The sequence below is a fragment of the Thamnophis elegans genome, chromosome 12 (assembly GCF_009769535.1).
Source record: "Thamnophis elegans isolate rThaEle1 chromosome 12, rThaEle1.pri, whole genome shotgun sequence".
In the NCBI taxonomy this organism is placed as follows: domain Eukaryota; kingdom Metazoa; phylum Chordata; class Lepidosauria; order Squamata; family Colubridae; genus Thamnophis; species Thamnophis elegans.
The window spans coordinates 4,073,132-4,091,618 of record NC_045552.1 but is presented as its reverse complement, the minus strand read 5'-3'; the positions used below and the strand labels follow the sequence as shown (position 1 = coordinate 4,091,618).

The window sequence follows — 18,487 nt, the reverse complement described above, 5'->3', positions numbered from 1 at the left end:
AAGGGGGGGGGGGGGGGAGCGCGTGGCATTGCCGCCGTCATAAATGCGAACCAGCTGCCAAGCATCTGAATTTTGATCACGTGAACGTAGGGATGCTACAAGGGGCGGGGCTGACGTCGCAGCGAGACGACGTGTCCCAGGGGAAGCTCCGGGAAATCATCGACATCCCAGCTGTCAGGGGGGTCTTAATTGACCTGAAATCGCCCTGTAGAGGCGATCTGGGTTGTAAGCGTGAAAAACAGTCACTGTTTCACTGTCACTAAACCGTCCCTAAATGAACTGTTGTAACTTGAGGACTACGTTGTGTAGATTCTCTGGGGTAGGGATGGCGAACCTTTTCAACACCGAGTGCCAAAAAGGGAGGGTGCGCGCTCGTCTGGGGGCATGGCCGCGCTGGAAAATGCACTTCCAGTTTCTAGAGAGCGCATGCGCGCCGACCAGCTAGGCTTCCGGATACCCGCATGCATGCGCACGCAACTATCAGCTGGCGCATGCTCACGCTGAAAAATGGAAGACCAGCTCTTCCAGTTTCGGACACTACTGTACATACGAAGGCCAGCTGATCGTCGTGCAAGTATGCGTGCCAGAAAAGAAGAACGGGTGACGCCGCTCGTGCCAGGCGAGATGGGTCCGCATGCCGTTTCGAGCATGCGTGCCACGGGCTCGCCATCACGGCTCTGGGGTTTTGTTTTGTCTTTGTATGCTAAATAATCAATCCTCCAACACTGGCACGATAAATGTATGGGCTCAAGGACAGAGTGGATTGAATGCCTGGGTGTCATTTGGGATTTGCAAAAGAGCTGCTTACAGCTGTAGATTATGTTTAGATCACCGCTGTAAACAATGCTCATATTTTATTGAAACTTTTGTGTAAAACATATGCGGAAAGCGCCTCTGTGTGTGTGTTCTGTCTTTTTTTTTTTTTAACTTAGGTCTGATTTATTAAACACAGGTTTTAAAATACACCCGATACACTGGACAATAACTCTCCAAGCGAAGGCAATTCGTCTGCCACGCTAAGCTGCTAAAAGAAAGAAAGACCCAGAGAGAGAGAGAGAGATTCTAACCAAGGCTAACATCAATCAACCTTGCCCTGCTGCCTAAATGCATTTATTGGGTTTCTACCTGACTTGGTTAAAGTAACGGCCACAAAGGAGCTTTTGTTGCTAAGCGAGGCAGTTATCAATTCGTGGGGGCACAGTGGTTAGAATGCAGTACTGCAGGCTTCAATTCTGCTGATTCTGCAATTCGGCAGTTCGAATCTCACCAGGCTCACGGTTGATCTTGCAAGACATCGCACCTGGTGTGAGCTTTTTGTTGTTGGCATTGTTGTTCTCTCAGGTGTACCAGCCAAGGAAGGCTGCATCCCTTCCTGTTTGTCTCTAAAAGTACCTGGGACAGAAGCCAAATTCTCCCTTTTTGGCTTTTGCTGCAGTTGCTTTTGCAAAAAAGCATGGTGGTGGTGGAAATCAGGCTGAGTTAAGTAAACATCAAAAGACCTGTAGGAGATGCTTAGAAATGCACAGGAATAAAAAGAAAAATATGTGCAGAATTCAACCGGGGGGGGGGGGGGCGGGGGGGGAGTGGGAAGAGAAGTCTGGGAGGATTTCAACCTGTCAAAGTTTTTATTGACTTGTTTTAAAGAGAATTAAAACTATTCTAACAACCATCAGCCCTGAAGTTTCGGGCCGGAAACTACTGTATTTTTCGGAATATAAGACCCACCGGAGTATAAGACGCACCAAGATTTTGAAGAAGTAAATTAAAAAAAAAGTTTCTGCACTCTGCAGACCTCCCAAACCCTCTGCATGCCTTGTTTTTTGCGAGTTTGAGAGCCTGCAAAGTGCTGCTGGGGGGGGGGAGCAAAAATGAGCAAAAAAGGCCTGTTTTTCGCAAAAAAACAGGACATACATAGGCTTTGGGAGGCTTGCAGAATGCTCCTGGGGCAAAAACTAGCAAAAACCGCCCCGTTTTTCGCTCGTTTTTGCCTTCCCCAGCCCCAGGAACATTTTGCAAGCTGCCCAAACCCTCTGCATGTCCATTTTTGCAAAGGGGATGGGGTTTGGGGAGGCCAAAAAAGCTGTATTCAGTGGGTAAGACGCACCCAGATTTTTCCCCCTCTTGGGGGGGGGGAAGGTGCGTCTTATACTCCGAAAAATATGGGCATTTCCCCCCCCCCCCAAACTTGGGAGATAGGATTGGGAGCATTTACCTAAAGTTTAAAAATCTGGGGCAGAGATTAGGGTGAACAAGGAACTGGGGGAGGGGGATTAGGATGGCCTTCGGAGGCTGGAGGGATGCAGAGAAAAACACGAAGCAAGGGGGCATTTGAAGACCTTGTCCGATGTTGGGATGGTGGCTGTCATTTGGACTTTTTTTTGGGGGGGGGAGACCCTTCCCTCCGTGACCCATCAAAACCGCGCTCGACTAAGCCGCGCCCGATTAAACCGCGTCGCTGACGTCATCAACAGGGCGACAACAGCCAGCGCGGAGAAAGAAGGGCGCTTTAAATAGCGCTTTGAAAGCAAGCCGATTCAAGTTAAGGTAAGAGTTAGGTTTAGGGTTAGGTTTAGGGTTAGGTTAAGGGTTAGGTTAAGGGTTAGGGTTAGGTTTAGGGTTAGGTTAAGGGTTAGGATTAGGTTTAGGGTTAGGTTAAGGGTTAGGGTTAGGTTTAGGGTTAGGTTAAGGGTTAGGGTTAGGTTTAGGGTTAGATTAAGGGTTAGGGTTAGCTTTAGGGTTAGCTTTAGGGTTAGATTAAGGGTTAGGGTTAGGGTTAGCTTTAGGGTTAGGTTAAGGGTTAGGGTTAGATTAAGAGTTAGGGTTAGGTTTAGGGTTAGGGTTAGGTTAAGGGTTAGGGTTAGGGTTAGGTTAAGGGTTAGGGTTAGATTAAGGGTTAGGGTTAGGTTAAGGGTTAGGATTAGGTTTAGGGTTAGGTTAAGGGTTAGGGTTAGGGTTAGATTAAGGGTTAGGGTTAGGTTAAGGGTTAGGATTAGGGTTAGGTTTAGGGGGGTTAGGTTTAGGTTTAGGTGTTAATTTTAGGTTTAGGGTTTACAGCGTGCTTCTGTCTCCGCGCTGTTGTTGCCCTGTTGATGACGTCAGCTACGCGGTTTAGTCGAGCGCAGTTCTGTGGTGGAACCCCTTCCCTCTCCTTACATTCTCTGGTTCTCATCCCTTCCCCTTGACAGGCATAATTAAAATTCCCTGGCCAAAGCACACACACTCCCTGCAGGAAGTCAGGCCAATTTATTTAATCGGGTGTAAATGTCCCACACATCTCAGCATCCTCTGCATTTCAATATCTTTGCCAGATGGTGCTTTTTAGCATTTCTACAACCAACTCCCCCCCCCCCTCCTCGCCCTGGGCAGAGAGAGATTAGGAGGGGGCTCAAATGATAGGAGGACTGGGAAGGGGCCACTCACAATTGCCCAAGCAGGTCCTGGATGCACTTTGGGGGGAATCTTTCAAAGGCCTGGGCAAGGCTTCCCTTTAGCACCTTGGCGAAAAGAACGGAAGAGAAGGAAAAAGAAAAAGTAGAAAGGAAAGAGGAAAGGAAAAAGAGGAGGGGAGGGAAAGGAAGAAGAAAGATGAAAGAGGGGAGGAGGGGAGGGGTGGGGAAGGGAAGAGGGAGGGAGGGAGAAGAAGGAAAGAGGGAGGGAGGAGAAGGAAAGGAAAGAGGGAAGGAGGGAGGGAGGAGAAGGAAAGGAAAGAAAAGAGGGAAGGAGGGAGAAGGAAAAGAAAGGAAAAAGAGAGAGAGAAGCAGGAATGGAAAGGAAAGGAAAGAGGGAGGGAAGGAGGGAGGAGGAAAGGAAAGGAAAGAGGGAGGGAAGGAGGGAGAAGGAAATGAAAGGAAAGAGGGAAGGAGGGAGGGAGAAGGAAAGGAAAGGAAAGAGGGAGGGAGGGAGAAGGAAAGGAAAGAGGGAAGGAGGGAGGGAGAAGAAGGAAAGAAAAGGAAAGAGGGAGGGAGGGAGGAGAAGGAAAGGAAAGAAAAGGAAAGGACAGAGGGAGGGAGAAGGAAAAGAAAGGAAAGGAAAGAGAGAGAGAGAGAAGCAGGTAAGGAAAGAAGGAGTGAGGGAGAAGGAGGAGAGGAAAGGAAAGATGGAGGGAAGTAGAAGAAGGAAAGGAAAGAGGGAGAGAGAAGAAGGAAAGGAAAGGGGGAGGGAGGGAGAAGAAGGAAAGGAAAGGAAAGAGGGAGGGAGAAGGAAGAAAGGAAAGGAGGAAAGAAAAAAAGGAAAAACAGGGGAAAAGAAAGGAAAGGAAAAGAGAAAAGAAAAGGAGAAAAGAAAACCAAACACACACACAAAGGGAGATTCCACGCAGGACACACCCAGGCAGGCCTCTGCAAAATTGGCCCTTGAAAAGTGGCCCTTGACTTATCACACTAGCTAAGGGGCTCTTGAGGCATTCTGACCAAGGGTGGGAGCGAGTGGGAAGCCCGGAGGACTTCATAAGACCCCACTGCCCGGGGTGGAAAGACCATGGAGAAGAAGGGAGGGTCAAGGTGAGGGGAAACCGCACAATGGAATGCCTCCCATTACCTGCAAACCACTCCTGGATTTTGTACTGGGTACTTTCATTTTAACTCAATTTAACTATTTAATTAATATATTTTTTCCCCAATTGTTTATCGTTGTCTTTATTTGAATTATACCATTCCCCCCTCGCCTTTCAAACACACGTTCAAGGCCGCGGATTATATATTTGTCTGCTGAACTTGGTTTCCATTTGGCAGATTATATATATTTTTGCGCTTCACTGGTTTCCGTTTGGGGAAATAATAGAGACCTATGCATAACGTCGAATATTCCTCCTGATCAGAAATGGAGAAATTATACAGGCAGAGAAAAAGGGAAAATATGGAACGCTTCGCGAATTTGCGTGCCATCCTGGCGTACGGGCCCTGCTAATCTTCTCCGTATCGTTCCAATGTTAGTCTATGTGCTTCCGCAAGCGAGCACGTAATTAATCAATTTAATTTGACGACTGGATTAGTAACTTATCTTAGGTTTCAAAAGTTTTATTTTCTTTTAAAACAAACATTTCATCATTCCTCAATCAGTGAGACATCGGAGTACAATTTTTGTGTGTGTCAAAATAGTTCTAGTTTACCACCAAATTCTTGTCTAGCCTAATGTATACTGGATTAGTAACTTATTGACTGCGGCGATTCACTTAACAACCGTGGCCAAACGCACGGCACCCCTGTCTCACTTAACGACAGAAATCTGGGCCTCGGTTAGGGTCGTAGGTTGAGGACTACCGGTATTCTACCTTTAAAAAAAAAAAAAAAACAGCACTGAATAACCATTCAACATAACTTCCACGGCACGGATTCTCCAAAGGCTTTCCCAACGCTCAGCTCCTGAGGCTGTCCGTGAGAAAACGCTGGGGGAACAAAATGCCAGCTATGAATAGTTTTGCCCTTGGGGGCTGGAGAGGGGAATGCCCTAAAGGCCCAGAGGGTCTAAAAAAAGACCCCAGTTCCAGAAATAGCCAAGGCCCAGGAGAGACGCCAGGGCTTTGCTTGGGATGAAAGCAGAGTCAATCCCGCACGGCGATTGTCTCTCCGCCGCTCTCAAGCCTGGGACGAGTGTGAGGTCTCCACAGCGCCGGCATCAAACCCGGGCAGACACGCTGGGCGCAGCCAGCTCATTAACATGAGGAGAACTGGGGCTTTTGTCTGGGGGGGGGAGGTTTGGAGGGGGGGGTGACAGATGCCAAGCAAAGCGAAGAAAGGAGGAAAGTCAAGGAAGCTCTCGAGGTCCAAAGGAGGAGAACCGGCACAGATCCCGCCCTGTTTTCCCACAGCTCGGAGGAGAAAAATAGGATGGAAGTGGGTTACGGCGGAGAGCGGGCATATCAAGGGGAGGGTTTTGGGGGCTGGCCAACCAGCCCTGATCTCCAGAACCTGAGTGTGTATATATATATATTTTTATTTATTTTACTTTAGTTTAGTTTACTTTAATTTACTATAGAATAGAAGAATAGAATAGAATAAGGAATAGGAATAGGAAAGAATAGAATAGAATAGGAATAAAACAATAAAAGAGAATAGAATAAAATAGAAGAGAATAGGAATAAAACCAGAATAAAACAATAGAAGAGAAGAGAAATAAAACAATAGAAGAGAAGAGAAGAGGAATAAAACAATAGAATAGAATAGAATAGAATAGGAATAAAACAATAGAAGAGAAGAGAAGAGGAATAAAACAATAGAATAGAATAGGAATAAAACAATAGAAGAGAATAGGAATAAAACAATAGAAGAGAATAGGAATAAAACAATAGAAGAGAATGGAATGGAATAGAATAGGAATAAAACATGAATAAAACAATAGAATAGAACGGAACAGAACAGAATAGAATTCTTTATTTTATTTTAGTTTTTTATTTATTTTATTATTTCATTTTATTTCATTTCACCTTACTCTATTTTATTTTATATTTTATTTTTCTTACCATATTTTATTTTATTTTTATTTATTAGATTTATTTGCTGGCCATCTCCCCTCAGGGGTGACTCTGGATGGCTCACGACAGGAAAAGCAATGAAACCATGCCACGTCAATATTTCTTATATCCATGCAGGTCGTCCTCGACTTACGACCACAATTGGAGCCCAAAATGTCTGTTGCAAAGTGAGACAGTCATTAAATGAGGTCTTTTGCCCCCTTTTTATGATCTTTCTTGCTACCATTGTTAAGTGAATCGCTGCAGTTGCTAAGTTAGTTACGCGGTCGTTAAGTGAACCCAGCTTCCTCATGGCCTTTGCTTCTCAGGAAGGTCATAAAGGGAGGATTACATGACCCCGGGACACTTGGACTGTCATCTGACTTAGCTGACCAGCATCTGAATTTTGATCCCATGACCATGGGGAAAATGCTGCAACGGTCGTAAGTGTGGATCGTGGTCGTAAGTCACTTTTTTCAGTGCTATTGAAACCTGGAACGGTCACTGAAGAAAGTGTTGTAAGTCGGGGACTCTATCTGCCAATTAGAATTACAAGCAAAAGTGCCTTAGATGTTTGCAACGACGGGGAAACCGGGAAGCCCTCTGAACGTGCTCAGAAGCCCTTTGCAGTAGCAATGGAAAAAAATAAGAAGAAAAAGAAACCCTGATTTGGAGAACGATAGGAAATCTCTACAGATTTGGGGGGGGGGGGGAACCTTCTAAATCTAGATTCGGGCAAGAAGATAAGGATATGCTAAGTATATTGATATGGAAGCGGAAATACACCAAGGAGAGGAAGAGTGGGAGACAGAAGGGAGAAGAAAGATGGGAAGAGAGGGATAGGAGAGAGGGTAAGGGGGGAAGATGAGGAGGATAAGGAGGAGTGGAATGAAGAGAGAGGAGAAGGAGAAAGGAAGGGGAAGTAGAGTAGTATGGAAGCGGAAATACACCAATGAGAGGAAGAGTGGGAAGCAGAAGGGAGAAGAAAGATGGGAAGAGAGGGATAGGAGAGGGTAAGGGGGGAAGATGAGGATAAGGAGGAGTGGAATGTAGAGAGGAGGAGAAAGGAAGGGGACGTAGAGTAGGAAAGGATGATGGAGGGACGATAGGAAGTTGGAGAGAGGTAGAAGAAAGAGGTGTATGGAGAGCAGAAGAGCTAATAACGGGTTTTTATTTTTATGGGCATTCTTGACAAGAGGAACTGATTTAATTATTATTTAATACTATAGGATATTGGCTATGTATAGTATACATGTGATTGTATGTTATGAAAATGGAAATAAAATATTTCGGGGGGGAAAAAAATCTAGATTCTGCGATGATGGCGATTTAGGTTGCCCCCAAAGCCCTTCTTGAAATCCATTCGACCGGATTTAAACAGAAATTCTGGGATCAACTCTAGCCAACCATCACCGTCCCCAGCTGTGCTTCTCCTGGCTGATTTGACCAGGTGCCACGCTTGGGCGGGCAGGCACAATGCAGGGAAAAGGCTGGAGACATGGGAGGGGGGGGAGGAGGAGGAGGAGGAGGAGGAGGAGGAGGGAGGGAGGGAAGGAAGGAGGAGGGAAAAAAAACAGAAAACGGGAATCCTAGCTTGGAAGTTTGCATTGTCCAGCTTTGCAAGGAGATAGGTGTGTTGGGGTGGGGGGAATATATTTGAGCACACCTGCAGCCTACCTGGAGGGATCCGGGGAAACCAGGATGCAAAGGGATTGGGGGAGGGCGGGCGAACACAATAGGGGGGAGGAGGAAGGAAATGGAGTCAGGACTCTAAAAGTCAAAATCTTGCCATGTTTGTTCTCCCCTTTCTGGATTGTGATACTTTCGGGCTCCCAAAGTTGCCAAACCGGTTGGGATCAACTGTGATCTTCCCCGCCTGTGGCTAAGAGATGTTATCGCAGGGGAGGAGGGCTGGTGTGTCTGTGTGTGTGTGTGTGTGTGTGTGTGTGCGCGCGGGGGGGGGGGGGGGAGGAAGAAGAAGATGAGGTCTGTGATTGACAGATTGACAGTTCAAGGAGAGGTCGAAAGAATGCAGGATTGGCACCCGGGGCCATCGAAGCTCCGGCGGGGTTTTTTTTTTGCATGCCTTGACGTCAATCTCGCGAGGGAGGACAGGTTAGAAGCACACCCCAGCAGTCCCGGTGGTCCTCGACTTACAACGGTTCACTTAGTGACCGTTTCAAAAATAATAATAATAATAACAAATGGCAAGAAGCCGCCAGGAGCAGAAACATAAAGGACACCCCAAATTACTTTGATCAGGACATCCGCCGCGCAGGTGTTTTTGCAAGGGAAGGACAGGTAGTTCCTCGACTTACAACGGTTCCTTCAGTGGCCCCCTCAAAGTCACCACGGCGTTGAAAAAAAGGGATTGAGGGTTGTTTTTCACGCTTAACGACCGTCGTAGCGTTCCCCACGGTCACGTGATCAGAATTCAAACGTTTGGCAAACCGACTCATCTTTACGACGGTCCCAGGGTCAGGGGATACAACTTTTGCAAGGCAAGTCCACGCTACTAACTTCGGAACTGCAGTGATTCCCTTAACGGCGGAAGCCAGGAAAGTCGTAAAACGGGGCAAAACTCACTGGAAACAAATGCCAGCCATGCCAAAGTTGGCGACGTTAAGACACACTCGTCTTTAAAGACTCATCCCCATAGATTTGTGGGCCTCTGACCGGATCTTTTTCCCAGTAAGCCTCCCAGGGAATTCTGGGAGTTGAAGTCCATCCATCTTAAAGGGGCCAATCTTGGGCAGCTCCTGGTTCATTGAGAAGCTGTAGCCGGCTTCCCTCTTCCTTGCCACCAGCCAAGTTCTCGCTGAACAAGTTCCAAAACAATTTGCACACCTCGGGCATTGCTGGCTGCAGCTGGCAGCGCCACCGGAATTGCCCCAGCCTCACTGCCAAGCTTGGCTCAAGCAAGAAAGAAGACCCTCGCGTGAATTGACATGCACACTCTTCCCCACCCCCCCAGGCAAAAAAGGTTGGGTTTTTCCCCCACATTTCTAGTTCCCAAAGTCAAAATTAAACAAACCTGCACCTCATATCTAAGGAGGGGGGAGATGATAGCAGGGGGCAGGGAGGGGGGGACATTATATCAGCATTTCAATATTTGAAGGGCTGCAACAAAGAGGAGGGGGTCAACTTGTTTCCCAAAGCACCAGAAGGCAGGACGAGAAGCGATGGATGGAAACTAATCAAGGAGAGAAGCAAGCTGGAATTAAGGAGGAATTTCCTAACAACGAGGACCATTAACCGGTGGAACAACTTGTCAGTTGTGGGCACTCCATCAATGGATGTTTCTAAGAAGAGACTGGACAGTCACTCGTCTGAAACGTGGTCTAGGGGTCTCCTGTTTGAGCAGGGGGCTGGAATAGAAGACCTCTGAGGTCCCTTCCATCAATTGTTAATGTGTTATTCGAGCCAAATGGATTCAGGAACAATTAAACCAGCGGAACGGAAGTTGCCTTCAGAAGTGGTGAATGCTTCATCACTGGAAGTCTTTAAGAAGATGTTGGATAGCCATTTGTCTGAAATAGTATACGATCTCCTGTTTGAGCAGGGGGGCTGGACTAGAAGACCTCCAAGGTCCCTTCCGGCTCTATTCTCATTCCAATTCCCTTTATCCCGAGAATCAAACGGAGCTCCACTTTGAGGTTTGCACACTCCTTTGGAAACAAGCTATCCTAAGCATGGGAGCCCTTGTTCACAACCACAAAACTACAATTCCTCCTTCTTTCTTTTTTTTTTCTTTTTAAAATTAGGGATAAGCAGCACTGCATAAAACAGAAGTTTCCAACCTGGGCCACTTTAAGACCTGTGGACTTCAACTCCCAGAATTCCCTAGCCATCTCTCTCTCTCTCCCTCCCTCCCTCCCTCCCTCTTTCTCTCTCTCACGCACACACGCACACTGATGCTGCAAAACTACATGACCCATTGCCAAGTGCCCTAATGTTGAGCGTGTGATTTTGGAGGTGCTGTGACGGTTGTAAATGGAGGACTACCTCTAGTTTTGCCCTCCTCTTCTGAAAAATATTCACAGCTCTAAAACTGGTAAGCGCTCAACCATAAATCAAAGAAGAACCCCTACTTTCCAAGCAGAAAGAAAAATAAAAATAGCTTTTTCTTTCTTTCTTGAGAAGTCTTCAGCTGCCTGGGGGCCATAAGTTTAGCGCAGCAGGCACGAAAGTGTCTTAAGGGCCGAGCCACCTGTAATATTTCTCACCCAGCAAAGGAGAATTTTTCAGCCCACCTGCTTCCTTATCCATAATCTGATCAAGAGGGGAAAAAATGATCAATCCCTCAAATTTGGAGAAGAAGAAAGAACGGGCCTTCCTTGAGTTAGAACAGGAGTGATGGAGACATCTGGGCATTATGATTGACAAACAACACAATCCTGAGTGTACCAAAACATATTTTTGGGCATAGGTCGCCGCTGGCTTCATCGGGGATGGTGTTTTTTCTTTTAAAATAAAAATAAAAATTCAACTCTAGCCTGCATTCCTGGGATTTGCAACCTGGTGGGAAAATCTCAGCAATCACAATCTCAACAAATTTAAGAAGCGTGGACTTCAAACTGCCAAAATTCCCCAGTTTGCAAGAAATGTGGCTATTCTTCCATTTTTAGAGCAGGTGCTTTGAGATTTTTGAGCATGCACAGAGCAGACTAAAACTCACAGTCTCCTGGTGATTGTCACCCAGCTAGTTTTCCATGTCTAAGTCAGGACTAGAACTCACAGTCTCCTGGAGATTGGCACCCAGCTAGTTTTCCATGTCTAAGTCAGGACTAGAACTCACAGTCTCCTGGAGATTGACACAAAGTCCCCCAGCTGGCTTTCATGCTTAAGGCAGGACTAGAACTCACGGTCTCCTGGTGATTGGTTCAATGTCACCCAGCTAGTTTTCCATGTCTAAGTCAGGACTAGAACTCACAGTCTCCTGGAGATTGGCACAAAGTCCCCCAGCTGGCTTTCATGCTTAAGGCAGGACTAGAACTCACTATCTCCTGGTGATTGGTCCAATGTCACCCAGTTAGCTTTCCATGTCTAAGTCAGGACTAGAACTCACAGTCTCCTGGAGATTGGCACCCAGCTAGTTTTCCATGCCTAAGTCAGGACTAGAACTCACAGCCTCCTGGAGATTGGCACAAAGTTCCCCAGCTGGCTTTCATGCTTAAGGCAGGACTAGAACTCACAATCTCCTGGTGATTGGTCCAATGTCACCCAGCTAGTTTTCCATGTCTAAGTCAGGACTAGAACTCACAGTCTCCTGGAGATTGGCACAAAGTTCCCCAGCTTGCTTTCATGCTTAAGTCAGGACTAGAATTCACTGTCTCCTGGTGACTGGTCCAATGTCACCCAGCTAGTTTTCCATGCCTAAGTCAGGACTAGAACTCACAGTCTCCTGGAGATTGGGTTTAAGTCCCCCAGCTGGCTTTCATGCTTAAGGCAGGACTAGAACTCACAATCTCCTGGTGATTGGTCCAATGTCACCCAGCTAGTTTGCCATGTCTAAGTCAGGACTAGAACTCACAGTCTCCTGGAGATTGGCACAAAGTTCCCCAGCTGGCTTTCATGCTTAAGGCAGGACTAGAACTCACAATCTCCTGGTGATTGGTCCAATGTCACCCAGCTAGTTTTCCATGTCTAAGTCAGGACTAGAACTCACAGTCTCCTGGAGATTGGGTTTAAGTCCCCCAGCTGGCTTTCATGCTTAAGGCAGGACTAGAACTCACAATCTCCTGGTGATTGGTCCAATGTCACCCAGCTAGTTTTCCATGTCTAAGTCAGGACTAGAACTCACAGTCTCCTGGAGATTGGCACAAAGTTCCCCAGCTGGCTTTCATGCTTAAGGCAGGACTAGAACTCACTGTCTCCTGGTTTCTAGACCAGTGCTTTAACCACCCCACCAAACTGGCTCAAATACTGTGACTTATATAACGACACACAACTATACAAATCAGCCGCAACCGACACAAATTACATCACTTGAGAGGGATGCCATAACCCCTGTGGTGTCCTTTAACCCCTCCCTGCCCACAAACATCCCATTTTCCTTTCCCAACATCTGGAATGGCAACCAGCCCCGAAAAGCACTTTCCAAAATAGCACACAAGGAGGAGAAGCGGCCCAGATCTGGGGCCATGATCCACTCAACCACACTTTGCACAACTTGCAAATTCTCTCTCTCTCTCTCCCTCCCTCCCTCCCTCCCTCCCTCCCTCTCTCTCTCTCTCTCTCTCACACTCTCTCTCTTCCCCCCCAGTCGGTTCAATCCAGGAACTGCTGACGGTGTTGGATGCTTATTGGAATCCAATATAACTGATGTCTGCTTGGAGAAAAGCATCAAATACGCTTCCAAGACCCCTTAGAGCCCAGGGGTCCTCAAACTTGGCAACCTTAAGACTTGTGGACTTCAACTCCCAGAATGCCGGCTGGAGAATTCTGGGAGTTGAAGTCCACAAGTCTTAAAGTGGAAGTTAAACAAACTAACAAACTATGCAAGTCTTAAAATTGCCAAGTTTGGGAACTCCTGCCTTAGAGCTCAATCAAAAGGGGCTAGAGACCCTACCCACGGTTTTCCCCGGCTGTCCTTCCCAGCTCAAACCTCCCTCAAACTCTTCCTGGGTGGGTGGGGGGTTATGCCCGGAGGGACCCCAGAGCAGAAATTTCCCCCCGCAATCCAGCCTAGCAAACAAAGATTAAGGAGACGATGAAAAACTCAAGGAGGTGGAATGTGAGAAGTGCCAATTCTGAACAAACAACCAGCTGGAGCATGTTTGGCTAAGCAGCATCCCTCCCTAGAACTCCCAAGCTGGGGAGGGGGCTTCCCACACTCCCTTACCCCGCCTTTCCCCTCCACCTCCCCTTCTGCTCCTTCTTCCCTTCTCCAGGCAGCTCCTGTGCCAGTCCAGCCCCACTCATCTCTCTCTGCCACACCCAAAGCAGGCTGCCCTGGCATCTGAGGGAGCTCCTGTCCTTTTTGCTGCAATTTAAGAAGCAACCTCTCTTTTTGCACCAGGCTCTGCCATCTGCAGAATTCTAGCATGCCAGAGAGACAGACAGAGAGAAAGACAGACAGAGAGAGACAGAGAAAGGGAGAGACAGAGACACACATACAGAGAGAAAGGGAATGAGAATTGGAGAGAGAGAAAGAGATAGAGAACGGCGGAGAGAGAGACATAAAGAGAAAGACAGACAGAGAAAGATAGACAGAGAGAAAGACAGAGAGAGACAGAGAAAGGGAGAGACAGAGACACACATACAGAGAGAAAGGGAATGAGAATTGGAGAGAGAGAAAGAGATAGAGAACGGCGGAGAGAGAGACATAAAGAGAAAGACAGACAGAGAAAGATAGACAGAGAGAAAGACAGAGAGAGACAGAGAAAGGGAGAGACAGAGACACACATACAGAGAGAAAGGGAATGAGAATTGGAGAGAGAGAAAGAGATAGAGAACGGCGGAGAGAGAGACATAAAGAGAAAGACAGACAGAGAAAGATAGACAGAGAGAAAGACAGAGAGAGACAGAGAAAGGGAGAGACAGAGACACAAAGATACAGAGAAAGGGAGAGACACAGAGAGAGAGAGAGAGAAAGGCAGAGAGAAAGGGAGAGAAAGAGATAGAGAAAGGAAGAGGGAGAGATATACAAAGAAAGAGAGAAAGAGAAAGGGAGACACAGAGACATACAGAGAAAGAGAGACAAACAGAAAAAAGAGAGAAAGAGAGAGACAGACAAAGAAAGACAGAAAGATAGAGAGAAAGGCAGAAAGAGACAGAGAAAGGGAGAGACGGAGACACAAAGAGAGACAGAGAAAGGGAGAGACAGACACAGAGAGAGAGAGAAAGGCAGAGAGAAAGGGAGAGAGAGAAAGAGAAAGAGATAGAGAAAGGGAGAACGAGAGACATACAGAGAAAGAGAGAAAGAGAAAGGGAGACACAGAGAGACATACAAAGAGAGACAGACAGAAAAGAGAGAGACACAAAGAGAGACAGAAATGGATACACAGAATGAGAAAGGGAGAGAGAGAAATAAAGAAATAAAGAAAGGGAGACAGAGAGAAAGAGAATGATAGAGAGAAAGACAGACAGAGAGAAAGGGAGAGACAGAGAGAAACAGAGACACAGACACAGAGAAAGGGAGAGACAGAAAGAGAGAGAGAGAGAGAAAGGGAGACACAGAGAGAAAGAGACAGACAGAGAGAAAAGAGAGACAGAGAGAAGGAGAGAAAGAAAGAGAGAGAGAGAGAAAGGGACAGAGAGAGAGAGAGAGAAAGGGGAAGAGGGCGTGGGGAGGGTACCCAGTGAGAAGGAAAGTGGATTCTCTTCTCGTGTAAACTGACTGAGACAAAATGTTCTGCTCAGCCATTTTCTATTCCTTCAAATGACGCCCCTGTTTAGATTTGATTTACATTCTTCTTCATCCCTTCAGTCTTTTTATAAATAACTCAAGACAGAGAATATACCTAAGGCACCTTCTTTGCCCAGTCCAAGAAAGTGACTGGCCCAAAGTCACCCAGCTGGCTTTCGTGCCTAAGGCATGCTAGAACACAGCATCACCTGGGGATTGGCCCAAAGTCACCCACCCAACTTCATGGCTAAGGAGGAACTAGAACTCACAAGTCTCCTTGTTTCCAAGCCTGGGGCAAACTTTTAAACTTTATTTCAATTCTTTACTTGAGTCTTTGGGCCACCTCTTCTCCTTCGTCACCCAGTGAAACTTCACTCCTTCTCCCCTTCCAAAGGGATTTCTCCGAAAGTAAAAAACTTGCAGAGACTCATAGATTTTCCCCCTCCAGAGTGTTGCAAGCCAGCCTTGAAAAGCCTACAGCAGAGGCTATCATTTAATCCTTGGGCGGGCCAGGCTTCGAAGGATGGAGAGGCTGCTGGATGCCAGGTCCAAGCAAGGTGGCAGGAATTAATAGCACTTCCATTGGGCTGGTCAACCACAAATTAAATCCCTGCCCCAGATGTCTCCAAGCTTGGCAACTTGGAAGACTTCTGGACTTCAACTCCCAGAATTCCCCAGCCTGCATTCATAGGCATGAAAGCCAGCTGGGTGTCTTTGGGCCAATCACCAGGAGACGGTGAGTTCTAGTCCTGCCTTAGGCATGAAAGCCGGCTGGGTGTCTTTGGGCCAATCACCAGGAGATGGTGAGTTCTAGTCCTGTCTTAGGCATGAAAGCCGGCTGGGTGTCTTTGGGCCAACTTACCAGGAGACAGTGAGTTCTAGTCCTGCCTTAGGCATGAAAAGCCGGCTGGGTGTCTTTGGGCCAATCACCAGGAAACAGTGACTTCTAGTCCTGACTTAGACATGAAAGCCAGCTGGGTGACATTGGACCAATCACCAGGAGACTGTGAGTTCTAGTCCTGCTTTAAGCATGAAAGCCAGCTGGGGAACTTAAACCCAATCTCCAGGAGACTGTGAGTTCTAGTCCTGCCTTAGGCATGAAAGCCAGCTGGGTGTCTTTGGGCCAATCACCAGGAGATGGTGAGTTCTAATCCTGCCTTAGGCATGAAAGCCGGCTGGATATCTTTGGGCCAACTTACCAGGAGACAGTGAGTTCTAGTCCTGCCTTAAGCATGAAAGCCGTCTGGGTGTCTTTGGGCCAATCACCAGGAGACAGTGAGTTCTAGTCCTGCCTTAGGCATGAAAGCCGGCTGGGTGACTTTGGGCCAACCTACCAGGAGACAGTGAGTTCTAGTCCTGTCTTAGGCATGAAAGCCGGCTGGGTGTCTTTGGGCCAATCACCAGGAAACAGTGAGTTCTAGTCCTGCCTTAGGCATGAAAGCCGGCTGGGTGACTTTGGGCCAACCTACCAGGAGACGGTGAGTTCTAGTCCTGCCTTAGGCATGAAAGCCGGCTGGGTGTCTTTGGGCTAACCTACCAGGAGACAGTGAGTTCTAGCCCCGCCTTAGGCATGAAAGCGGGCTGGGTGACTTTGGGCCAACTTACCAGGAGACAGTGAGTTCTAGCCCCGCCTTAGGCATGAAAGCTGGCTGGGTGACTTTGGGCCAATCACCAGGAGACGGTGAGTTCTAGCCCTGCCTTAAGCATGAAAACATGGCCGGCTGGGGGAATTCTGGGAGTTGAAATCCACAAGCCTTCAAATTGTCAAGCGTAGATACCCTGCCCTACACCAAAGCAGGTGCCATAGCAGGTGCAGCTGGCATTTCTTTCTTCAGATGCCCCCCATGACTTCTGCCTGCCATCTGGGTGGAAAGCTGGGGTGGGGGGGACTCACCTCTGCCTCTAACCCTTGCCCCTCCTGTGCCCTCACCCCTCCCTCTGCAGCCCTTCCCCCCCAAAATCCATCTGTATGAAGCTATGGCATCATCGTGGGCATGAGTCACATAGGAGAGGTCCAGCCATTGCTTAGCAGTCCGGCGCTGGGAAGAAGCTTAGCCTTAGTGGGGAAGGAGATGAGGGAGGGGCAGGAGAGAAGTGGGGAGGGTGGTAAGGGGGGGGGCAGGCATCTGCCCATGTGCCACTTCTCTTCGCCCCTTCATTGGGAGCCTGGGGGGGGGGAGAACTAAATGGGTTTTATCGAAGCCAGTGCCAGGGGGAAAACAGCAATGAGGTGAGCAGAGGGGCAGGGAACGGATACCCAGGTTTTCCCCCACTTACGACAGCTCATTTAGCGACCGCGCAAAGCCACAATGGCACTGAAAAAAAGTGACTTTCGCCCTTACCGCCACTGGAGCATCCTCACGCTTGACCAAAATTCAAACACAGGGGAACTGACTCCTATTTACGGCGGCTTCCCCAGTCCCGGGGTTACGCAATCCCATTTTGCGACCGTCTTGACAAGCAAAATCCGGGGGGGGGGCGGCGGGGGGGGGGGACAACGCCGGATTCCCTTAAGAACCAGGTTACGTACGTAACAGTTGCAAGAAAAGTCGTAAAACGGAGCAAAACTCCTTTAGCCACAGAAATGGGGGGTGGGGGTGTTTCCAGTTGCGGTCGTTAAGCCGAGGACCACCGACCTACCTACCTGTCTCATAGAACTGCTTCTCCTCCCCTTGTTTAAGTCCTCCATTCGAAGCCTGGACTCTCTCTCCCCCCTGTTGTCATCATTTCCCCCTGCAATTGCACCCCCTCGCCTCCCCGTCCTCCAGATTCAAATCCAGATCTTCCTTCAGGGCTGGGGAAAATGGGGGGGGGGGGCGGAAAAACTGGGGACTTTTGAGGACCCCTCAAAGGAGGCGAGTTGCAAAGCAGGAGAGAGAGAGAGAGAGAAAAGGAAGCCAAACTCCAGGGAGGGGAGGGGGGAAACCCACCATTCCAGAATCTCCCCCTCCCCACCCTTCCCGCACCCCAGACTGGTGGAGCGCCAGGGGCTTTGTCCGCCCCCCAAAGGAAGGCGGGTCCAGGTGATTCCCCCCCCCTCCCCAAATTAAACCAGGAGGCTCTTCGGAAAGAAAGTGGGGAGGGGGGAGTTGTCTCCTCTTAAGAGAAAGTCAGGAGCCGCGATGGGAGCAGGAGAAACGGCAGGTGGATGGCAGCCTCTCCTGCGCTTGTAAGGGGTAGCAGGAGCAGCAGCAGCCAAGCGGGCGGGATTTGCACCCGGGGCCGCTCGGCGGAGTCCGCCTGGACGGCCAGAGGAGGGCTGGGGTGGGAGTGGGGGTCCCGCCGGCTCTTACCTGGGCAGGCGAGGAGCCAGAGCCCCGCCAGGAGGCCGGCCAGAGGGAGCGCCTTGCAGAGACCGCCGCTGCTCATGATCCGCGCCCGCTGCAACTCGACGCCGACACTGAAGAAGAAGCCGCCGCCGCTCGCTCGCTGCTGCCCGCTGCTGCTGCCCGCCCCCCGGCCCGCCCTCCGGTGGCTCAGCCCAATCCCCAGCCGCCCCCCACCCCCGCCCCCCCCCAGCCGCCCCCCCCGGGCAAATGGGGAGGGAGGGGCGCAGGGAGGGAGGAAGGAGGGGCAGGGGGCACCCTCTCTCTTTCTCTCTTTCTTTGTCTTTCACTTTCTTTCTTTTTCTTTCTCTTCTTTCTTTCTCTTCTTTTTTTCTTTGTCTTTCACTTTCTTTCTTTTTTCTT

General features: G+C 48.7%; 1 protein-coding gene and 1 non-coding gene across 2 annotated transcripts in view; both read right to left on the bottom strand.

The window, feature by feature from the left end:
• Positions 1-18,233, bottom strand: part of LOC116515659 (basal cell adhesion molecule-like) — a 70,637-nt gene extending 52,404 nt beyond the window's left edge. The window contains exon 1 of the mRNA XM_032227802.1: positions 18,092-18,233. Within this exon, the coding sequence (XP_032083693.1) occupies positions 18,092-18,167 (76 nt within the window). The 5' untranslated portion in view covers positions 18,168-18,233. The remainder of the gene's footprint in view (positions 1-18,091) is intronic.
• Positions 4,849-4,956, bottom strand: LOC116516260. The gene has a single exon (XR_004256323.1). It is a non-coding gene; the product is annotated as a U6 spliceosomal RNA (small nuclear RNA).
• Positions 18,234-18,487: the final 254 nt, after the last annotated feature.